The sequence below is a fragment of the Clavelina lepadiformis genome, chromosome 4, assembly GCF_947623445.1.
Source record: "Clavelina lepadiformis chromosome 4, kaClaLepa1.1, whole genome shotgun sequence".
Taxonomy (NCBI): Eukaryota; Metazoa; Chordata; class Ascidiacea; order Aplousobranchia; family Clavelinidae; genus Clavelina; species Clavelina lepadiformis.
The window spans coordinates 19,650,862-19,675,192 of NC_135243.1; the positions used below are offsets into that span (position 1 = coordinate 19,650,862).

Below are 24,331 nucleotides of genomic sequence, written 5' to 3' on the forward strand. Positions count from 1 at the left end.
CACATACATTGCATGCAAGTGCAGAACCGGACTTTCAAATCTGTGGACTTTCAAAAAATTCCGATGTCACACCCAAAGCTCAGCCATGGATTTGTCGGAGAAAGTGTGTGACTGACCAATGAAATCACATGTGACGCAAAAAAAGAAAAACAATGTCACTTTTACAATTAATATTAGCTGCTTATTTACCCAAGCATATCATTATTTTTAATACGATGCCTGTCACATGGGTTCTACTATGAGCATACTTTTTCGAAATGCCCGAGGGGTGAAATAATGTGTTAATTTTCATAACTAGCCTTTATTCCTATGGAATTCTTGTTCAGATCTGATAATATTATAATGTTACTAGTAATTTATTTCGAGTGTGCCAGACTAACAAACAGTCGATAAAACATTAAGTAATTATAACTAAAACAACTAGTAAGAATACTGTCAGTTCGCACATCATGACAGCGTCACCAGTGTGCCAATTGACAGTGTTGTTACTAGTTGTTTTAGTTGTAATTACTTAATGCTTGATCGATTGTTCGTTAATCTGACTACATTGATATTAGTGTTCATCTAAAACTCAAAGACTAGTTGGGCATCACACAACAATAACCAAACTGTCAATGTTCTTGAATATAATTATATTATTGATACGAAATGGCTATTGCTTTTAGATTACAGAATAGCCATGGGTTCAGTAAAGTGTGAAACACTATACTGACATTGAAAACTAATGCATTGACCGTTGCAATAACGAATGACATAGTTCAGAAGTAATAATGTGTAGCGTAAACTAGACGCAGGTAAAATATTCAACAGCGCTTGCTGTTAAAAACACGAAAAAACACTGGTAACAGTACAATATCATCAGATCTGCACAAGAATTCCATAGGAATAAGGACTAATTATGACAATTAGCACAATGGACCAGTAGAGGATTACCAGCAAGCCATAGTGAAAATTTTGGTAACTGTATGCCGGACTGCAGAGTATGGCCGTTTTCAGCAAGATCTTGTGTGCACCAAACAACCAAAAATGACAAGTGCTAAGAACGAATGAAAGTGCGCACAAGTACACAGTTTGACTTATTCATTGCTCAACTCATTCACTTGAAAACTGAGTGCACAGAAGTTCTGTCAAAATCGTTAAGTGCAAGATAACGTTCCTTAAGTGCGGCACTGAAGCTCATGAAAAGCAGCATTGATTGCACTTACGCCAAACTCTGCAGTCTGACCTGCATGCAGACACAGGAGATTCATCAATGTCATCGCCTAACTTTTTTATCTTCATCTCAATTTATAATAAATCAAAGAAAAGCTGGCTGTTTGAACGCCAAATTATAACCAATAAACAAAGAATTGAAGTTTCAATGCATGATAAAAGTTGCATCTTCGCGCATACAAAGTATACAAGTGTTTTGTATACTTTTCCAATGCAAAATCAGCGGTTATGAAAATCCAATTACGTTTTATTTAAATGCATTACATTAGGCTAGTCCATTGCCCTAGGTTAGTTGCACATCGTTGAAGTACAAGTTAATATGTGATTATTATTGAGTAACAATGCTTTTTTACAGCTACAGCATTGTGTGACGACACATACGTGCGATGATTTTTGTTCTTTGTTGCAGACCCAATCGCAAACAAGTAGAAAGTATCAAGAATTGCGTTGTTAATCGTGCGGCAAAACATTAGGACGATTAGATCAATAAACTCAGTCATTTGCTTACATTAATCTAAAGTTTCCCCTAAATGCGGCCCGTAATGCTTTCCTTAAACCTTAATAGGGCAATGGCCCTTTATGATGGCAGTCTTGCCGGACACCTCCATATATCAGAAAATATTACGTCATAATTTCTCGTATTACCTCATAACTCCATCCTATTCACGCCTTCAAGTCGTCCACTGGAGTGCAAAAGTACAAGACAAAGGGACTCCAACTTGGTACAGTACACCTTGCCCTCCACGAACCTGATTCTCGTTAGCGAACAATGTCTGGCGAACACTGTTTGCTTGCTTTACAGAAGTAGAGCGGACGAACAAAGGCTGGCGTACAAAATATGTAATGGACAAACTGTTTTTAGATAAACCAAAAAGAGCAAAATACAATTTTTAAATCGCCAGCTCTCGGGTCTTAAATGCTAAAATGCCTAAAGCAAAATTTCATGTACGGTAATTCACGTCCTAAGCACTAGCGTATTTAGGGAGGGGGCATTGGGATATGGCCCCCCACACGACAACAACATTTTTGGGAGCCATATGTGTTTTTGCGTCTTAATCTTTTTCGTTTATCGTATTTTCACGACTCCTTGTCCAGTCTGACCGAGAAGCGTTACAATTGCAAATACTCGAAACCTTCCTATTAATTGCGTTTCCTTTTAGAAGAAACGCACAAGCTTTACGGCGTCGCTGGCAACTTCCTACGCTAGTGTGCCGAAGCGCACTGTTTGAGAACCACTGCAGTGTTTGATTCAAATACGAAAAGTTTAATTATTTTTCTTAATACTGTTTCAAATGGCCATTGTTTCAGCTTTCTCAGGGAATACAGTTATTTATAAAGAATTTTTGCAGATAGCAACGATTCAGTTTCAGTAAGACAGTGAAGTCAGCTGTGAAGCGAAAAATAGAAACTTAACTTTCAGCGTCAAAAAAGCGGAAAATCTTGTTATTTTTTTTAAACTACCCAGGTTGGAAATGGTGATGTAACAGCAAACAATCACAGTCACGTTCCCTGTTCTAGAAATAAGAACACCAAATATTTGTCGGACGCAGTTTCGTCATTTGACATTGGACATGCTGTACCATTGACACTCCTGTATTATATGACAGGAAGCGTCTTGTGATAGCTGTTTTTATGAAATTACATTGTGTGCATATTTTGAGGTGGCCTTGACTTTACTAATAATAACATTTAGCGAGCGAAACAATAAAACTACCATTTATTTCCGAGCGTTTTTAGTCGGTTTTCAGAGGTAAAAGCATAAAAATTTTTCGCTCTGCCCATTTTGGCAGAAAGGGTGTACACGAGAGTTTTAAATGTAGCACTAAAAATCACTTCAACACTTTGGTAAGTCTGGTCTGAATGAAACAAAATTTCATTTAGAATACCATGGAATCAAATGAATATTAACTCCTGTCAGCGCACAATTTTGTTCTGCATGGATATGTTTTGGGGCGATGAATGACATTGAACTAAGAATTACAGGTCTTTGTATGACATAAACACCTTTTTAAATGTGCTCTGGGTGATTTTTTCTTTTAAGGACACCAAGAAAATGTTAGCCTCTCCATTCTACGTACAATAGAAATGAAGTTGCTGCATTCATGACGACGATTTTTGAAGGTTTCTCACCTGCTTTTGTTTCCTGAACTGCTATGGTTAATTAATGTATAATGTTTGTTTCGTCATAGGTAAGTTGCTTGAGCTCCTTAATATGACAACATCAGGACTGGTAAAAGTTATAACGTGATTGTCATATGCGGCTTAGGCCTGATCATGATAGCGTTTTACAGTTACCGAAAATTGGGCCTAACGGTTAACGTACAAGTCCTTGTTAATTAATTTTGATCCATTCATTACTATTTTTCGTTTATATAAAAAGCGTTCTCTAGACATTGGGATGTGGGTTTGCAATGTTGACAATTAATTAGTTGGCTGTAAACTGCTTATATTTTCACGACTATAATTCATGTACTTAAGCTTGTCGTATAGCCGCTGCCCATAGGAAACAAAGGTTCCGTCCAAATGTTCTGTTTTAATTGTTTGTACAATTATGTTAACATAGCTAGAATGATTACGAGGTAAATGAGCTCAAGACGCTATGTTTCGGTAGTAGTGCAGTTTTTGAATAACAAGTAACACAATTAAAAGCAAAACAACTTAGACTGGTTTACAGGGAGAGAATTCCTACAGTCACAGAATGTCAGGCACGCGGTATTTTACTCGGGTGAATGGTGAGAGCATAACATCATGATTAAGGTAAAATTACTAATCGATGTATTTGTAATCATAGACATCTTATAAATAACGAAAGACCTTCGAGATGACATTTCTTCCTGGGGCCAAGCTCACAACTACTTCAGTAGTATAGATTATTATAGAATATTGATTTAAAATGTTTCTCGGTCGTCGTTACCTCGATCGTATGTTAAAACCTTTAAAATGCGTTTATTAACAAACAGTAAGCAAGATATGATATCATCTGCAAAATAAAAGATTACAAATTTTCCTCAACTCTTCACAAAATGTATCCCAAAATATTAGGCCTAAATTAATATAGCTTATGTATAACTATAGCGTAGGAAAAGTCCCCGTAAACAAAGCAATGCAATATATGTCAAGCCCCCAGGCTAAACAATTCGTGTTAACACTGATACTAATGCCGATATCAAAGACATTTCTGTTTTCAATTTGACATCAGTGATGGGTTAATAAAAGAGTTTCTAGGGTAGTTAATAAGCTTGTTACAGAATTGTCGCCTTTTCGTTTAAGCTCTTTAAATGTTTACAAAATTCGCGAGTGTGCAGCGGTGACATAGTTTCCGATTCACACCCATTCCTACACAAAACTTGAAGATAGCCTGCAGGCGTGAGTGTTACTGCCTGCCTCCACCTATATACTAGTGGGTGGTTGAAACAAAATGCTCCATCTTCTGTATAGTTTAGTTGTTTGAAAACATTTGTAACCACAAGCCGGTTTGCAAAGTAACGGAAAGTTGTCGCAAAGGAAGTATGTTTCGATATGCAATCTGGGTTCTTGTAGCAGCTGCAACGATTGATGTTAGTGTAGGTGTGTTACCCTGTTCTGTTGCTTTTAACTGGGGATCAGTTGTAGGTTTTACTCTTATCCGTTCCGCGTTACTTATTGCAATATTTCTTCTTATTTCGTTCCAAAGAACAGCTTGAACCAAAATGGCTTACTGATAAACTCAACTTGCTCAAAATGAAACCATAACCTAGTAAAGTTGTTTGACATGTTTTAAGTAATCACTAATCAGAGCACAGTAATCAGAGCTTACACATTTTACGGTAAGCAGTAGGCCTATATTTTCTTGTAGGATGTCATTCTCCGGAGCATGCTAGAAGAAAAAGACAAGTGGGGAGCTTTGAAGTTGAGGACTTGGCAGCTCAAGTGGAAAGGTCCACAGCGATGAGGGAGTTCTTCACAAACTGCCTTCGTGAAAAGGTAAAACATAATCTTTCAAAAAATACTGTTTGCTGATAAGTTGTTCAGCTAAGTTATGACGAACGCATTGGAACCAAAACGTTGAAATATAGTCGTTTTTTAATTCAGAAATCGGTCTCCCAATGCTCTTCTTTTTAGTAGTAATGTGTTCAGAGCAGAAGGACACACGTGTGGTTCCACTAAGTTACAGACTGATTTAGGCACCTAGAAAGATTATAGCTGACCACATGGGGACAATTTCCGTTGTACAACAAGAATAAAACTCGACGATATATTTTGGACACAACGTAGGTTTGCGCGCTTCCACTACCGTAACATATTTTCTCCAAACCAACTTTGTTATTTGTGTAGCTAGATGCCGTGGATAAGCTAAACACGCTAACAATCACAAAACGCTTAGCGATTAGTCGAACTTTGACATCCTGTTTAAACATTGTAAACAGGCTATGTCGTCTCTGGGGTTATGTTAAACAATGCCGATTTTTCGTTTAGTTATTCCACTTCAGGTAATGAAGGTTGCTAAGCTTCTTTGTAAAAGCTTGAAACTATTTACGATTTTCGGTCAGAAATTGTTACGTGCATGCAATATTGACAAAGAAACATTACAAATTTAACTGTAGCAGTTAAATTCCTAAGCGCGATTGAACTGTAAACGGTAACTTTCTTGCCTTCCAGCGATTGGTGTGTGTAGAAAAATTAATTGCTTGGTGCCGTTATACTGCAATAACATTGTAAATACGTACCCACGTACACTTACCACTTTATAAAAGTCCAGATTATAACAGTCAGCATAATAAATAATCAATAGCGCAATTAGTTTTCTTTCATTTCTTGAAAAATCGTGATTGTAAAGAACAATAGAAATAATAATCGGTCTGGAGAAATAATAAAGTGCGTTTATTTCCCACGTGGTTGCCACTCTTTGTTTCTTTGATTTTACTCTTTTGATGTTTTTCACTTTTGTGTTTTTATACAATTATGACGCGCAATCGGTTTATGTCTGTACGTGTGTGTACTTATATGGCATGATTTACTTTATTAATTGTTGTAAATAAATGTAAATGTTCCTCTTGAATGTCGAACTGTCAGTTATGTGTTATTAACCATAATATGACTATATATATCTCTCTCTATATATATATCTACTTATGCGTATTTATGTAGTCTGTTTTACTTTGTCAGTAGTTTCTCTTGAATGTGAGGTATATGTGTTATTAATTAATAATGACAAAACGCACATATCTTATAGCCGGTTTAAATAACACGCTAATAGGATCTTGAACTCTAGACTCTACTTAGGCTACCATTTGGGTCCAAAACGAATTTAACAATAATACATTACTTTTACTTATAACTTCTAGGCCGGCGACATTTGGGTATGGCAAAGCGTTATTGACGTCACTGTATTGGATACCCAGTGGTACTTCAACAGTGATTTGACAAACTGCAGGTAAAGTAACAACAAAAATCCAAATTATTTTTTACACGCTTTAATGTTGTAAATGTTATAGAAAATTGTAAACGTAATCTACTTCTATATTTGCTCGGTGTTTCGTCTTTACTGCGTTTTTGTCTCACGAAACATATTTAGGACAAATTTAAACACCGCGTGAATGTGAATGGAAATACTTTGTTCTGTGACTTGTTTTGTCAAATTTTCAGTAATTTTCCAACGATAAGTTTCATTCAACTGGCCAAGTCCAAGGCTGCTTTGTTTACACTCATCAATGACACGCCCTTATTTTCGGTTATCTCTATTACTATATTTTAAATGTAAATAAATTGGTTTTAATAATGTATCAACGCCTTACGCGTTTTGTTCGCGCCATGACCAAAGTAACATGCAATTTAGATAAAGCAAATTAAATATTTTGTAGACAATAACAGTATTAGTAAATTTTGACTCGTGGTTTCTGCTTTCTCCGTAAAAATGATCGTGGTCTGGTATATTTGTTATATAAAGACTGAATTTTGCCTGATTTGCCTTTTAACAAACTTTATTAGTTTTTTCGTTACTTTTGCCAAAACATTTACCGTTATCATATTGTAGGCTACTTCGTCCATATCAGATTAATGATCTGATGTGGACATCTTCGACAAAATGTCGGTAAACAGCTTTGATCATAGCAATTCTCATAGAAAAGTTAATAGAGAGACTTTTGCTTAAAGAAAATGTGAAGCCATATACTACATGACTTTTTTAGCATGCAAGTCCTATCTTTTATATCCAGATGTTCTTTTGCAGATATCTTATCTTCTTTGCATTGTATGCTATTATTATTATATAGTTGGCTCATTTTTACAATTTTTACATTTTACATTCTCACATTTCTTCCAGTGGGTTTGAAGACAATGCTGATTGCTGGAAAAATCGTCTGGATCAACTTCTGAAAACTGAATCTGACTTAATGCAGCCAAGCAGGGATTGTATTGACGAATATGCTATAAACGTAGCGAGTAAGAGTTGTAGAAATGTTTGAGTTATTTAGTATACTAGTTATACTTATTTTTTGCACTCATCTTCACGTTGCAAATGTAATATTTTTTCCTTTGAAGATGTTTTTGCTATAGTCTGACACACCATTCAAATCCTGTTCATCAAACCCGTTCAAGTCTTGTTCAATTCTATTTATTTTGACATTTGTCTCGCCGGTCAACCCGTATAAAAATTTTAGCCACTTTTCCATTTAATATATTAAATTGCCGATAGACGGTACAAACGCAGTGTCAGTTTTATTGGGCTCACTGGCGGCGTTTTATACCCCGGGGAAGTAAAGTCTAAACATGAATGTACAAACTGGTGACAAACAAACGCTTAGCAAAGTCGCTACAAATCAGACGAAAAAATCTAAATCAATAACATTAAATCGCAGATGTAAAAAGGCAATAACGTACAAACGTAATTCATTAGAGATTAGACTGAAAGTAAAAACACTTTATACTGGCATAAAGCAAACTACAATAACAAACGATAACATATAGACAAAAAAAGACTTGTAGTTGTTGCCACAGAGTGAGTAAAGGCATAAGTGACCAACATTTTAGCAAAAATATTGGTAACAGAAGAAGCTTGTCTAAATTGTTTTCTTTGTTTAGCTGGTCAATTGCGTAAGAAGAGGCAAGTAACACCGCAAACAAACGGTAAATAACTTCTTAGCTATATCACGCACTGTACTTGCGTTCTAGCAGGATTAATCTAAATACCATTGCTTTTATTTTATTCTCTCTGAACAAGTTTTGATCAATGTGTACAAAGATCATAACGAAATCAATTCCTATTAGACTTGAGGTTATGTTGTCACAATTAACTAAAAAAATTTATAAATTTTTTAATGTTCCAACGAAGCTCGTTGCACCAACTTTTTCCCTAATTCTCCACAAGTCCGAGCGTACACAGCCTGCTCCAACGATGAAGTCAATTTAACTCCTGGAAGAGCTGATGTAGATTTCCCCTCCGTTTCACAGTTTGTGGCCGAGGATGTAATTTGCGAGTAAGATATTTTAACACTTGAATTGGATTCTGTTAATTTGCAGAATTGTAGCAACCTGACATTTTCTTAAGGCAAATTTTAACAATATTCTTCAATTTACATTCTGATTTCTTATAGGCTAGTCTTAAACGCGCAAGGCCTACAATAACAATTTTTTACTCTATTTGGGAAACATTTTATAGCTCGGAGTTTTCAGAATGCGGAGCCAACGATGAGGAGTTGATATCCGGCAACGACCAAACCGTTCCTGACTTTCCTTACCGCTTTGAAGCAATTACTCGAGGGGATTCCCCGGTTAGAGATGCCGTCACCATTTGCAACGATCGGGTGTTTCCTCTGCAGGATCCATCCGGTAATTGGTTCACATTTTAACAAAAGATTAAATCTAATGAGAATAAAAGAATTTTACTAGATAAATGCTTTCACAATAACTCTGACCTGAAAAAGCGAGATGCTTAAACAAATTTCCATTTAATCCATTCTATTTCCAAATTTCACTAAGAAGTTAATGGCCATGCTAACACAAAAAGACAATGAATATATCCGAAAATGTTCATTGCAATTAAAACAAGGGCAATATTTGCCACGATAAATGCGTTTTAAAGTGAAATGTAGCCCTAATGATAACGTTACAAATTTCCTGATTGTTAAAGGTTGAAAATTACTATATGTTTTTTTTCTTGCATTATATACATGATTTTTTCCATTTAATTCATGTTGTGTCAAATTTATTTAATTTTGCAATAAATGCTTACTACAAACCCCCTTTACCGTTTGTAGAATCAAGATGTGGGGAATGGCAAGAGTGGAGCACCTGCTCTGCCACTTGTGGTCCAGGCTCTCGGTCAAGAATTCGCAGTTGTCCAAGTACATTCACAGGAAGCACCCAGGAGTCTGGATCATGCAATGAAGGATTTTGTAGGACTTCTCCCGGTGGAGTTGGTCAAGGTTCACCGCTAGGTTGTTTAACAACATTTATTCTGTTGCTTGATTCCGGTTTAGTGTCTGGTCTAGGCTCTGGTCCAAGCAATGGTAACAACTCTACGTTAAGCAGTTTATTTAACCAAGACGCTTTGATTTTGTGTGCCATTACTCAGCCACAAGTGCCGCCGATACTTTGTGCTAGCAAGCTGCAGACAATTTTTAACAGCGATACGCAATTTTCGGACGGAGGAAGTGGAAGTGGAAGCAATTCTTTACTATTCTCTGCACTCCTGTTTTGTTCTTAAATATAGCACATGATGTAGTACCCTGTCATCAGTTTCATGCTTAACTATTAATTGAAGTAAGTTGACAGCTAAAGAACTTAAGTTTACAACCACAGTTTGTGTTGTATGTTGCATTTTGTGGTTCTTCGATTTCTATTTACGTTACGTTTCATTTGTTTTATGTGTGTGACCCGGTGACTTTGGGTGCGACATTCCGTCGAGATTTCACGCTACTGGCGTAATGAGCGAGATACGTGGCAATTGGAATAAAGTATAATACCGTTAAACACCGCAAGCATGGAGTCAGAACTACGATTTGCCAACGAGTGCTTCAACCTGTTGATTCAGATTTTATCACGTCAAAGCCGCAAATCTATCCTCAAGAAGCCTTTAACTTCAACTAAACTCACGAATGGAAAAGATCACCGAGGTATTGAAAGCTATCGGCGCTTAGCCAGGACCTTGGTTTGGTGGCCTATGAACAACAAACTGGACTTCGGAAATGCATGCGGGTTAGGACTCGAATTTTCACGTTTGTGTGATGAACATTGGGGTTGCTTCCACTCTTTTTGAAACACCGCACTCTTCAAGTTAAATTTGACTCAACAAATATTGTAATTGTGACATTCAGCAAACAACCAAGTATAACTTTATGATATAACACCTCCTGAAATGAAATATGTACATTGTTATTTAACTAAATTGGAAAATGTTTTCATTTCCTAACTTTTTATAATTTAACTTTTTCAAAACAATGTGACAGCTCATACGCTTTCAATTCAATGTTAATTGTTCTTTTTTCGCTTTAACGTGGAAAAAAGATCGTTCGCTCGTCATTCTTTTGTGAGCTTTTTGCAAGTAAAGGGCTTATGAGCCTAATATTTTATTTGTCATGGACTTGTGGCGCATTGCGTTTCTGGTGATAGCAATTGAAAGATAATTAATTAAGCTGTCTGACTTTAGTCGAAGTTGCGCATTCTTCCCAGTAGTTCGCTGAATTAACGCCAACTAAAAGTGTAATCTGAACTTTTGGCAAATCAAAAGCTAACAAAGAATGTCACACAGAAGTAAAAATTAAAGGTATAAAAACAATTTTATCTTTTCAAAACATATTAATTTAGGCATGAGATATTTGTGTGGCACTGACCGCCACAGGCTCATTGGTGCCGTGGTTTCTTAGGCATCTGCTTAAGGTAGTCATTGTGTAGTTACGCCATTGTGTAAAGCATAAAATCTGTTAATAGGTTATCTTTAACGCAATTGAAATATTGAAGTTAAGTGATCAAACTATCAATTAAACTATAACCAATTAACTAAAAACAAACGTAACACAAAACTTCATTTGATAGATTTATTACCAAGCTATGAACATCGATAAACAGCAAGATAATACTTTTTGTGACGTCATTTAAATAACCAACTTACATGCATTTTTGTCCAAATAGTAAATGACGGAAAGCATCCCATAATATAATGATTAATGAAACAAAACACGCCCCGTACTGACGTTTTCACAAACAGAATATAGGTTGATATAATGCAAAAGAAATTAGTTACAGCTACACCAAATCAATGATAAACTAAACATGGTTAATATACATTGTATTGTTGTGTTTTATTTTCATATAGTTGGGATTAATCGTAAATGTTGCTGAATAAAGCAATGCTTCACAAAACAGAACAAAATAAAACTGCAAATTCTTTTGGTGCAAATCTTAATATTAAAGAAGGTAGAGGTGCAGTAGGTAAAGGTGGTAATAGAGTAGGAAATGGTATTACAGTAGGGTCAACTATAATGGGATCATCTATAACAAGAAGTGTAAAAAGTCGGTTTATACAATAACCCAGCGGTTGTTGAGGTTTAGCATATGAACACAAAACCCAAGCATCTCTGAGAAAACCAGGCGTGACAATTATGTCTCCAATACTACTGAAAATTGCATTAGACCTCAACAAAGTCAGAGTTTTTGTTGTACATTCTACAAAGGAAGTTTGTCTTCGTTCGCCTGTAAAATCAAGTTTGGTCACAAGACAACCTTGTTGTTATATATACTTATGGTAAAATACACAAGACATGTTTTTTAAGGTCTTACGTTGGGTTAACAGCATACTGTACCTTTTCGTTTTAATAACTTTCAAAGCAGAAGTGAGTACTGTATATTGTCCGCTATATATAACTAACGGAATTTTCGAATTACAAAGTTGGCTGGAGCATATCTCGGAATACTTTACATACCATAAGAATCTTGCGGAGGAGGTGTCGGCCGATTATTGCAAATCGCTAGTGCATCTCGAACAGGAGAACCCTCACGAGTTACTGCTTGCATGCGATAAAGCCAGTCGGGAAGGGTCACATCTTCATTATTTGCATCACATCCCAAAAATTCCGGACTAAAGGAATTGAAGAACATAAAAACTGTACAAGAGCTAACATGTTTCGGAGAAGAACATATGTCGTACATCAGAGTAGGAAACAGACGTAAATGTTAAAATCAAAGTTGAGTAAATATTGCTTTGCACCTGCTCTCGTTTACTGTATCGTTATGTCTGTAAGCTCAAAATCTACTGCACTTCGCGTTCTTTTTCTTTGCAACTACTTCCGTACAGAGTCGTAGTAAATACGAGCATTTACACAACTTTGATAGCAACATTTACGTCTGTTTCCTATACTCTGATGAACGACATATGTCCATGTCCGAAAAATGTTAGTTCTCGTGCATTGTCAATAAGTTAAGTTTTCTGCACTAATTGCTTTATTTGCAACTTTATGATATTTGAAGTAAACATCTACTCTTTTTACGTTATAACCTAAAAAATGTTTTACCAGCCATCTGTAATAAAACAGAAAAACAATCAAACGAAAACTTAAATCGTCTTTCACACTTCACGTACTTGCAAACCACATCTTCGTTGACGAATTGAGCAACGGTAAGAAAATCAACGTCGGCTCTTCCCGTAGGTAAATTGATTTCGTTGTCATAGCATGCGGTGTAGAAGCGAAACTGCGGAGAGTTTGGGAAGAAGCCACTCCGTTCTCAATTGAGACAATATATCATTAAAAACTTACTAAACATTTGTGTTCTAGATCCATAATAATAAGTCTTTTCCCGCAAAGTAGACTATATTTTGCACCAAGGTACATTATGCTAACAATTATAGTAAAAGGAAATAAACAACAAAATAACAATATAGTAATCAGACTAAAATACACGTACATGCAGTTTTCCAGTCACACTTACACACAGATATACTCAAGAGAGTAGATGCAAAATATTTACCATATACATTTGATGATGTTTGCCGCTTTGCGCGAAATCGTGCACCTAAATCAAGTTAGTGAGAAAAGTTTACATAAATATGCAACCTGCTTCTTTGTTAAGCGGCTGTTTAGTATAAATACAGAGATTAGAGTACAGCAAATACGGTCTTATATGAGATTTGTTTTAATCGTATTCCAAACACTGATTTACACGTTCACCTGCTCTGTTGCTTACGGCATATTCATCAATACATTCTCTGCTCGGCTGCAGTAAGTCGGAAGTAGTTTTCAAAAAATACCTAAGCGATTTTTCCAACAGTCAACGTTGTATTCAGTTCTAATGAAGAACGATGTATCAATATTAATACGATTCGACAGTGTGTTGAATACAAACCCGAACAGAAAAGTTTGACAGGAAAGTCAACATTTTTTATGTTCTCGCATAGGACAAAGTTTCATTTACCGGTTTAATTAAACTTACAATGTTGAGCCCCCGCGCAAAAATTTAAATCGCCTAGCTCGTAACATTTGTTGTCAATCACTGCTATAGGTAAATTATTTTCCAATGCACAGTTATGTTAGAGTTGCTTATGCAAAATGTTTGCATTGGTTGTTACCATTGTAGATGGCGATAACGTAATTGTCTGGCGACTAAGAAAGGACGAAATACGAAGAAAAAAGTCACTAAAAAGAGAAAAAGGTAAAAGAAAAGTAGATGTTATAAAACAGGAGTGTCCAAACCATGGCCCCCCCCCCCCGCGCCAACTACGGCCCGGCACTTGTTTATTATTGGCCCGCAGCCAACATTGAGTTCACATGTAACTTCGTACCAAAGATAACAAAACAAACGTTAGAAGTTTAAGTCTAACAAACTTTATTTCATTATGGCGTACATATAAAACTGTTCCACCACAAACTATTCAGGTGCAATTTATTTTTCGAAGCATTTTGTGGTAATTATTAACTTGCAGTCGTTAAATGTTAGATGACCTAAGTTATGGTACGTTATTGAGCATATATTGCGTAGAAATTGAAAATTATGTATCACAAGAACTTTACAACACTGTAGTTTCTTATGGTTCCATCTGTAACTAGACCCTGTAGTGCCTGTACACTGCAGTTAACTGTTAAGTGCTGTTATGTGTTACATCAAATATAGTAGAAATCGAGGAACTTTTCGAATGCACGTACATAAGCAAAAATCTTCATTGTTACATAAGTAAAAATCGAAATATACTGAGCACCAGAATCACTGTCAAGCATTTTTGTGACGTCTTCACATCGCGTCACTGAAAAACGTTGAAATATTGCAATCCTTTATCCGCCCATTTTGCATTTCATTAGATTAATTCTTCTATTGCTTTTTATTTTATATAGAGCTGGGCGGCGTAAACTTTGCGTTTGTGGTATCTGTTAGAGCTGTAAAGGCAAGCGAGTCGCTACAGTTGTGTGACTTTTTATTGCTTTGGATGATATTTTTCTCGGTTTATTATTAACATTTTCCACAAGGTAATGAATTTTACCGTCAATACCTTTGTTCATGGTCTTTACGGTATTTATTGCGTTGTAGGCAAGCAGCGATCTTCACACATAGTGAGTTGCCCGGACACTGGTTAACTTTTTAGCACGTTGCCCTCAATGAGAAAAGTTTGGACAACTTTGCTATAAAAGAGAGGAAGCATCGCTGTGGCCACATTATCACGTAGAGCCGTAGACCGAAAAAAAAACAAGTTTACGATTCAAAAACGATAACGTATTTGTCTTGTGACTAAAAAAGGACGAAAGACGAAGAAAAGAGTCACTAAAAAGAGAAAAAAGCAAAAGAAAAGTAGATGCTTTATAAAACACAGGAAGCATCGCTGTGGTCACATGATCACGTAGAAAAAAACATTATCACGAAAATAAAAGTTTACGATTCAAAAGCGATTTAAACAAGTTTAATTACCTTCAGTGGTAAAAAGCAAGCGAGCGATCTTTATCAATCTTAACCAAGAGCAACCATTTAGGTATTTCGCCTTGAACCTGCGCCTTGCACCCGTTATAAAGTTCATATATAAGCTTATATAGTGCACAGTACATGCCACGTGTAAAAGTTGCATTATAATGTTTCGACTGTTTTTTCTTAAAAATTTGCAACTTGTATCCAAGCATCCGTTATGCGGTAACTTATATGATAAACTGTGCTACTAAAACATTTCTTTTGCAGATTTTATTTCAGTCAAGTTTAATATACGTATATGCCGACAACGTAAACTTTGGACAAAGCCATCAAAGCACATTGCCACATACATACATTCACAAAATGCACTTTGCCAAAATTTCTTTGTTTTTCCTAATTAATTTTTATGTTTTTCACTATTGGTAAAGGTTTAGCAAAAGTCGATTGCCTGCATGGTCGTGTTCCGTAAAAGCTAGTTAAGTTTAAGTTTCAATAAAAAAAAACATTTTCTTGTTTCATTTGCTATGCAAGGGCGTATACGGAACCGATATCTTTTGATCTTATTATGGTTAACAAAGCCACTTGCAGTTACCAAAACGAAACTAATATTACGCAATATAAAACTAATGCAGAAGATTAAGAAACTCTTAGGCATAATTTTTCTCTTCATAATTAATTTCATTATTTGTGATTATATTTAAAATAAAACTAGGCCTAATACTGAGAAACACATAACGTTTGTGATGAGAGTGCAAAGAAAACAAAAAAGAAACTATATTAAACGCCAGTAGAAGGAAAGGTAGAGAAAAGTTTTGTTTCAGTAAATGCTTTGTTAGCTAACATAAATATACTATATTGTGAACTTATTTCATTTCTATTGTTTACTACACACGTCTTACTCAAACAACTTGCTCACCTGCAACTGATCAATTCCGAATTGAGAAACCACTGAGTGTCCAAGATTGTGAAATCCACAACACTCTCCCATGTCCACGTCATGCCAGTCTGTATCCGTTGGATTTTAAATCATTGCAAAATAGTATGTTATGTTAATTGATGTAAAATTCTTCTTTCATTGTTTGAAATAATAATAAAAGCGGCACAATCCGGGAATTTTAATTTTTGGTACCCTGGTAGTCAATTTTAAGCCTGAATGTGTTTTTGAAATGGCTTGGATATACTTGTTTCCATATAATAACAAATAAACAAAGGCAACCCACGGGTGCATTGATAACTTTCTTGCCTCGTCAAAATTGAAATGAAAAATTAAAACAAAAATTGAATGAACAAAACATCGCTTATTTTTACCTTCTCAAAGAGACAGTTTGTAAAGAACTGCCTCAGTTGGGAAGTTCTTTCTACTTGGGCAGTCAAGTCTTCTTCTACTTGAAAACTTCCCTCTTGACTGGAATCGTTTGGATACGGACGAGACAGACATCCTGGGAAAGCAATAACTTTTTACCAAATATTAATGAATATAGATATGATACAAATGTTGTATATCATGACAAATGTAATAACAAGTATATCATCACTTTTTACAAAAATAACTAACTTAATACAAAAGATAAACAAAGCGAGAAGAAAAGTCATTATTGCTGAGCGGTTTTTTCAATACAGACGCAACATAAATATGCTTTATACTTACTTATTGCTGTAACAGAAATAATTGACATGGTAATAATAACTTAAAACGAATAATGATCAATTATAGATGAAATTATATAAAATGTCTTAAAAACAATACAATTAACCTGTGCTAACATCGATTGTTGTAGCCGCTATCAAGACAATGAAAATCATCGGAAACATTTTGTCTTCACGCTTCTATCCGTGTTGTATTCAAATTTGAACTTGATTCGCGTTGAATCAAAATTTGAAGACGAAGCATTTTATGCCCTCGCAATGGTTTTTATTTGCATGTGGTGACATGCCGTGAACGCCACCCTGCTTGCTTCCGGCGATTCTCCGCTAAAGATTCTGCAAAATATTTCCATGCATGTCAAAAATAGCATGATACAACCATTGCCAGTACTGAAGGGTGTACATAAGTAATCGAGATCCTCGTTGAATCATGCTAAATATAGTAAAGCCTACGGCATTTATGTCTGCAATTGTGAATTCAAAATAAATTTTTCTGGCATATTTAATTTTAAATTTCAATTAAATGTATTAACAGCATTTGGTAATACTTGAGATTCAGCAAGTTCATCAAAGTGTTCCACAGTGTATTATTTTGCAAAAGAAAAAGTACAAAAACAACCATATTTTCAACCATTATCAATTAATTAATTTAGTTTACCTATTAAAAAAAATTTACTATATAAGCTACATGTCGTCAAGTCATGTCAAAGTTTAATGTTCATATCAAGTTCATGTTTAACGTCCAAAATAGTTTTTCGGTTGAAATGCGGTGGAATTAATGAACCCAACTTGTTTTGTTCATCGGATGTAACATCAATCTTAATGCTTGTTGTTTATGAAGACCTTGGCTTTACATATTTACTATTGATTCATTATAATTATACAGCATTTAAAAAAGAATTACACAAAATTTATGCCAAGGTATTTTAGAATAAGGTATAACTAAAGCTTGTTATACTGGCAAGATTGCTTTTGCAAAACTATATTATCTTCTTATGCGTTATGCCTATATGCACAACTTATGTTTTCACGGAACTCAAGCGAAATGAAGATTTGTAGTAAACGCTTTCATATTTTGTAAAAGCGGTTTATTTAATTTAAAGCGGTCTTTAACCTGAAGGCGATAACGGTTTTGTAGGTGGTACTACCTGGCTCCTCCTATCCGTTTCAAGTGCAGACCAAAAATGTATACATACTTACATAAATAGGCCTACATACCTTTACCAAAATGTTTACTGACCTGCATATCATGCCCTTCGGCAAATTGTAATATTTACCTGTTATAAAACAGATACTTTATTAATGATCAAACGGAAAAAATTGCTTTGCACAATTACAAGTAAACTAAATAAGCCATTTGACCTAAACTAATCTTTTACTCTTTTGTTGAGTGAAATTTTGTTAAACGCTGAGTAATGAAAATGGATCCAATGTCCTTGAACGAGAGTCATTGCAATATTTTTATTGTTTCAGCGCAGTTTTTTTGTAAGGTACCTGTACCGAATAAGGCCCACCTAACACTTTTTTGAAAATAACTCAAGAACCATAAATGAGAATAGACTGAAAAATCGTATTCTATTAGTGAGGGTATATGACTACAACATATTAAAACCACAATACCTGACAATCCCCCAAAAAATTTTTATAAAGAAATTAAAAATTCCAAAAAATGGGCCTTATTAGGAGCATAGGCTCCTAATAAGGCCCACCAATTTTGTGAGTATTTTGTGTATATCAATCTGGAGACATCAAGAATATTTGTCGGCTTGTTCACAAGCCCAAAATCTCTAAAAAAAAAAACAAACAGTGCATGGTATAATCATCTAGTCCCAGTTTTTCAGGACAAGAGCCATTCACTGGTTTATGCTAATTAGGCCTAGCTGTATTTGAAAAGGTGGAAACTTGTTTCAATCGGACCCCGGTGTAAATTGACCCCATCCTGCCTTGCTCAAACGATCACGTGAGAGCTTCCCTTTCTCCAACCCATATTATGCGGCTGTCTGTAGTCATCAAATTTAGGGTGTCCAAGTTTGACTTCCGCGGTGACCATTCCCCTATATTCAGAATAGGTTTAACACTTTTTTTGCAGAAAGAGAGTCAACGTCAGTGATTACCTTTCTAAGTTATTGCAATCAATTGAAGGTGCAGGAGTTGTAGCAATCTATCGTAGAATAATGTTTTGAGTTTAAATGGTCTAAAATGACGTAGAATGTATTAAGCATTGCTTTTTTTTCAAAAAACAGATCGTTTGAGTTTTGTTTTTGTTCTCAGTTTTTAACCCTTAAAATTTGCTCTAGCTTCCAGGCTGAGATCGACTGAACGACAGGAATATTCACACTTATAGGTAACGTTTGAATTCTATTCATAACTTTCACATTCTTCTTATTATGTGTGTAACGTACGAATTGAATTAAGATTACATAAAATTGTGACAGTTAGCGTAAGAAACTGCTGAGCTACATCGTAGCTTCACTACATGATGGGACGGTTTTGCACAAATAAAAGCCATGATAAATCATAAATTAAATGGTTTTAAAATTCTGGAAAATGGCGTATCTCGTCTCGCCGCTTCGTGGCCCCTCAAATTTAAATCACGCGGTAACTCGCCTGCTCCTCTCCCAAACCTAACGCCACTACTGCTGCTTCACCACTATAAATCAGTAAAAATCCGTTCTTCAGTAAGTTTATGAACTACTAACTGACAAAAATTTTTTGATTTAACTTCAACTTCTTTTTTAACTTGTCCTTCATTATAAAATAGAGGTGTAGGGAGTCTAATTCAGATGTTTGCAGTTTAATTTAGGTGCAAACAAAAACATTAGACCTTCGCCTTACTTGCGTATAATGCTGATAATAAAGCGGCAGTTGAGTAGGCCACAGCCGCCACACCTCAAATTGATCGAAGACATTTAGCTTAAATAATCATAAAAATTTGTTTAAATGAGAGAAATAAATCAATTTACACAAATATACCGGAAAGGCATTTTGAAAATCACAAGCCGAAAACTGCATTTTGTACAACATTCTTTGCATTTTGTAACTGGCCCAAAATCCGAGACCTCCAAACTGCGGCAAACGGTAAATTAGTTATCAGGTAATTTGTCGTGAAAAAATGATCAAAAAGGTTCGTAACATTTGTTTCGAGTTATGTTTTAAACTAGCGCACTTTGTTATTTGAAGAAACCCTGGATAGACGTCAAACATTGTCACGGAACTTTTCACCGAGTAGGCCTAATTGACACTAGTTCACTGACTTGACTCCGTGATTGTTATATAAACGTATACAATATTTCTCAAGCTACAAATTAGGAAAATAATACCACGATATACACTACGGCATCACAATACGGCGTCGTTGGGCAGCAGAGTGAACATAATTCTTACACTTTATTGTGATATTTGAAGATTTAAATAAGCAAAGATAAATAAAGCAAAAGTAATACCAGTGACAGTCAACAATATTATTTTGAAATTTCAACCACTTTTTCAAATTTTGTTTTCTATAGAAATATGTGCATGCATTTTTATGAAATACATCAAGTTAAAATGAAGAAATAATACTAGTGTTCATGAAGCAAAGGACTAACACATTCGAATATCATTACGTTTGGGCTGATATTATACATTCCAGTTTTGTAACTGTAGAATTTGACCATGATCTCTTCTAAAGTTAATGAAAAACTTAGTACAGAAATAAAACGACTTACCACGTAGTTCACAAACAACTTAACACCAGAAAACTACAAATGGAAGTTTTGTTGCTCTTTTGTGGCATTACTGGCATCAAGAACAACGTCCAAAGTAACTTGCTGATTTCACAAAAATAGCACCACAAACAGTAAATACCCTCATAGTCACAGCACATCACATAAAACACACACTGCATTTTCAACAATCAAAGCACACAATACAACGGTTTACCAAGAAAAAAAAATTTTTTATCCAGTCGTATAATTACAAATGGTCAGGTTTTTCAAATCATAAACATGTCATGGTGGCCAAATTTATTTCTTTGTAACGACCAACAAGAGAAGTTAAACCATATCGCAGCTTTCTTGAACGCTCAAATACACAGAAAAATCTACCGGCACATTCTAGTGAAATATGTGCAACATACATATATTATATATACAAATATGTATATACCATGTGCGATATCAAAAGTTACAGATGTTTTATAGTGGACATGACAACATTGGAGGCTTCAAAATTTTAACACCAAATAAGTTATAAATAGAAAAATTTGGCAGCAGTTTAAATGTTAAACACAATGTAAAAGTGACCACAACAATGCACGAATAAATGTACCAACATAGGAATAACTCCACCACAGAGGCAGTAGCTTAAAAATTGAAATTTGTCAATGGTTTTGGTATTTTTGGACAAAATTGTGTGTGTTTTCTTTTTCTCATTTTGTGATTTGGATTATTCAAGCGTTACGGTAAAAAAAGATAACCTCAAAGCAGAAGATTTCCCAAATCACATAACAGACAGTCAAAATATCCCGATAAAATCATATGCCAAATTCAATAGCAGCACAACACTAAGGTGTAGAAACTAGGTTGACTTCAACTTATGTAGGTATTGCTTATGCATGTAAAAACATTACCCTTGCAAAATCGATGCAAAAATCAAACTTAGAAAGGGTTCATATTAGAAACGGAATAAAAATTTTGCGATCCTTGGGATAATCTTCAAACTTTTTGAGATACCAAAGATGGTGAGAATAGCTTCTTGCGGACAAATATAAAACAGCAAAAGTAGCAAATGCAAAGGCTTGTAGAGACCAGCAAGCCAATGCCCAGCCTGTCCATTCCACAGCTTCACCCCATAAATTAGCCGCAGCAACATATTCAAACATCCAACCATGTGGGATTTTATACCCTTTGAAACCGGGTGGCCTTAGGTTCCTCAGAATTGAGTCACAACGCATATTTGTGTAAAAGCCAAATGCAAAAACAAGCATGCCAATCACAAAATTCCACTCCAAGAGCCATTCTGGCTTGTATTGTGAGTAGCGAATTAGAAAGGTTCCCTGTTAAAAAAACTATATTTTCATCTGTAGAATCCTATAGACAAATTTAATCTAATTCTAAACCATATATCATATGACCACTTTAAGAAATGAGATCATTAAAAATACACAGTTAAGGTTATGATAACAATCTGTGTATACTATAACATATTACAATTGCACGAATATATACTACCTTAAGCTAAAAGGCTACTACCACCAGCAAATTGGACGTCAACATACCTGCATGTATCCATTGCATATGCAGAAACATAATGCCATTAATAGTATTGACCACGGTGTTGGTTTGCCACCTTTAATTGAAAAGGAGTAGATAAACACTCTATTAAAGTAGTGTATTAGAAAGGCAAAAATAAGAATGGTTGCAGGCAATGACAAGTCTGTTGTATCAGTGTTAATGTACATGAAGGCAGGAATCATAAATGCAGGCAGCTCCTGAAATTCAAAGAAAAGTTGAATTTCAATATACGCATAAATTTTACCGTAGAAGCTATAATTATCCATTAAAAACTGATAAAATGATTTGTTAAAATGCTATCTTGTGCAATAGTACAAGAATGCAAAAAGAAAAATCAATAAGAATCAGTATGTAAGTACTGAATCAGAAAAGCAATTACCTGTAAAAACCATGCAAGTTTGCCATTTACAGGCATACCCCAACTAGACGAAGTGTAGCGACCATATGGAACATCAATTCCTGATACAACAATTAGATGGACAATTGGAGAAATTAAGATCACTAACCCAGCCAGCAAATCTATTCTTCTTAATTCATCCTCTCCATTTATTAAAATATTATAAAAGCTAGCTAAATATGCAGACATTTTTTACTGCTTTATAATAACTTTCTCATCAAACTTTCGGAAACTTCTTTGGTCTAAGAAAACATAGATATGCATAGTATGATAACTATAAATGTTGATTCAATTTTTTTGAGTTTGTTGTACTCGTACGTAGGGCTTTAAAAACATATTTACAACAATCAAGAGGCAAAATGGTTGCTGTTGTTTTCTAGCCTGGGAATTACCCTAGCAGTTGGCGTGCTTTAATATCCCAGGTCGGGACATTAAATTCTAGCGATTATTTTGCGCCTTTGTTAAAAAAGTTTGAATCATGTTTTTTGATGTCATTCTTCGGAATGGTAGTCGAAAGCATACCAAATTGACATACAAAATTTCAGAGAGCCCCATCGAGGATTTTTCGAGTAATCAGTCTTTTAGTAAATTTACTATGTAATAAAACAAACAAAGATTTTAAGGCATTTTTGGGTGTAGAACTGCCTGTAGGCTACTTTCCAGTTGGGGCCCAACAGGCCAAAGGGCAAGGGCATTAGCATTACAAGTCCGGTTGTACAATACGTCATTTTTCAACTATTTTGCACTAAACAAACTTCAGTTTGTAGCCTATATACTTTGGTAGATTTATTTATACTATAATGCACTAGTGGATTTATTTATGCTAGCAATTTTTACCTAACAAATCTATTTCAAGTCTTTTTACATTAGGCTATAGCTATACCAGTATAACGAGATCTCCAAGTTAGATATTGGCCTAGGTAGACCTATGAGATTGGCACTTAGCCTACGCCTATACTAAACGGTACTGTAGGCTAAATGCGGAAGTCCCTTGCATAACTATAGCGTTATATAACGCTCTAAGATTACATAATAATCTATTAATGGAATTATGCAACGTTCTTTTCGGCTCATTTGTCAGGCGGCTGAGCTAGAGTTCTAAGGTTTACTTTTATACTATCACTTAGGGTTGAGCACGTGACCGCCATCACCTGATTTGACCTGATGACCTTAAATTTTGTTGTTGTTTTTTGTGCAGCTGCCTCGTTACAGTACCACAGAAATCAATAGAAATTCAAAATATTGTCGAACGAAGATTTCAAGAAAGTTAAACATTATCATTAACTAATATGTATATAGGCAAAGATTCCCCCTTTGTGGCAATACTACAAATTGTGCCATACTGGCACATCTTAATTATTCCACCTTATGGAAATTGGATAAGCCGAGGATTGAAGAGGAGAAAGACATTAACTCCTTGGACAAATAAACGAGGTTTCATGCCGCTGTCTAGCGAACAGGATGGTGAACGCTACATTTCGTTTTATTTTTGCGAAGAATAGAAAGTGTAATGTAGGGTTCGCCATTCTATCCGCTGGATAGCGGCAGGACACCACGATTAGTTGCCCAAAGGATTATTGTGGTTTTCTCTTTATATTCCTTGTTCGCATTTCGAGTCAGTCGTTTTTTATACAAGGAGGCATACAGACGTTCATTTGAGACGTCTCTCCGCGTCAGGTTATGCCTATGTTTCAGCACACGTACGTTATTTGCCAATAAAATTATACAAATTATGTATTAAACCATAGCATATATACGAATTATTATCTACAATTGGTTGAATTTGCTTATAACATGACGTAACTGGTAAACAAGTTATTTTGCTTCTAAAGTATATAATAAATTTAAATTAAAAGCATAAAATCGTTTAGAAAATTTCTTAGATTTTTGTATTGCATTGTTTATTTATAAGGAATGCTCATCTTACCGAACCTTGACTTGTACT

At 35.2% G+C, this 24,331-nt stretch overlaps 3 protein-coding genes across 3 annotated transcripts; 1 reads left to right on the plus strand and 2 right to left on the minus strand.

The window, feature by feature from the left end:
- Positions 1-4,392: 4,392 nt before the first annotated feature.
- Positions 4,393-10,765, plus strand: LOC143452670 (uncharacterized). The gene is made up of 8 exons (XM_076953723.1): positions 4,393-4,779; positions 5,048-5,175; positions 6,537-6,625; positions 7,514-7,632; positions 8,272-8,316; positions 8,522-8,666; positions 8,849-9,018; positions 9,447-10,765. Exons 1-8 carry the CDS (start codon positions 4,722-4,724, stop codon positions 9,893-9,895), a joined length of 1,203 nt encoding a protein of 400 aa, XP_076809838.1. The 5' UTR covers positions 4,393-4,721; the 3' UTR covers positions 9,896-10,765.
- A 446-nt stretch (positions 10,766-11,211) lies between these two features.
- LOC143453020 (uncharacterized) lies at positions 11,212-13,560 on the minus strand. Its single transcript, XM_076954172.1, has 6 exons — positions 13,502-13,560; positions 13,353-13,432; positions 13,153-13,197; positions 12,767-12,908; positions 12,111-12,265; positions 11,212-11,880 (listed from the first exon to the last, which is right to left on the minus strand). The coding sequence occupies exons 1-6, from the start codon at positions 13,558-13,560 to the stop codon at positions 11,543-11,545; spliced, it is 819 nt and encodes a 272-aa protein (XP_076810287.1). The 3' UTR covers positions 11,212-11,542.
- A 6,524-nt stretch (positions 13,561-20,084) lies between these two features.
- Positions 20,085-23,459, minus strand: LOC143452812 (3-oxo-5-alpha-steroid 4-dehydrogenase 1-like). Its single transcript, XM_076953927.1, has 3 exons — positions 22,369-23,459; positions 21,974-22,186; positions 20,085-21,751 (listed from the first exon to the last, which is right to left on the minus strand). Exons 1-3 carry the CDS (start codon positions 22,573-22,575, stop codon positions 21,365-21,367), a joined length of 807 nt encoding a protein of 268 aa, XP_076810042.1. The 5' UTR covers positions 22,576-23,459; the 3' UTR covers positions 20,085-21,364.
- Positions 23,460-24,331: the final 872 nt, after the last annotated feature.

Bases quoted from the DNA above. Each gene is read 5' to 3' on its own strand.
- LOC143453020 (XM_076954172.1), bottom strand. From the start codon at position 13,560: ATGTTGACTTTCCTGTCAAACTTTTCTGTTCGGGTTTGTATTCAACAC. The intron at 12,266-12,766 runs GTACGTGAAGTG...CAATTCCTTTAG, and splicing joins AACGAAGATGTGGTTTGCAA to TCCGGAATTTTTGGGATGTG. The intron at 11,881-12,110 runs GTATGTAAAGTA...TTGATTTTACAG, and splicing joins TCCTCCGCAAGATTCTTATG to GCGAACGAAGACAAACTTCC.
- LOC143452812 (XM_076953927.1), bottom strand. From the start codon at position 22,575: ATGTCTGCATATTTAGCTAGCTTTTATAATATTTTAATAAATGGAGAG. The intron at 22,187-22,368 runs GTAATTGCTTTT...TTTGAATTTCAG, and splicing joins AACTTGCATGGTTTTTACAG to GAGCTGCCTGCATTTATGAT. The intron at 21,752-21,973 runs GTATGTTGACGT...TTTTTTTAACAG, and splicing joins TATGCAATGGATACATGCAG to GGAACCTTTCTAATTCGCTA.
- LOC143452670 (XM_076953723.1), top strand. From the start codon at position 4,722: ATGTTTCGATATGCAATCTGGGTTCTTGTAGCAGCTGCAACGATTGAT. The intron at 4,780-5,047 runs GTGTGTTACCCT...ATTTTCTTGTAG, and splicing joins AACGATTGATGTTAGTGTAG to GATGTCATTCTCCGGAGCAT. The intron at 8,667-8,848 runs GTAAGATATTTT...AACATTTTATAG, and splicing joins GCCGAGGATGTAATTTGCGA to CTCGGAGTTTTCAGAATGCG.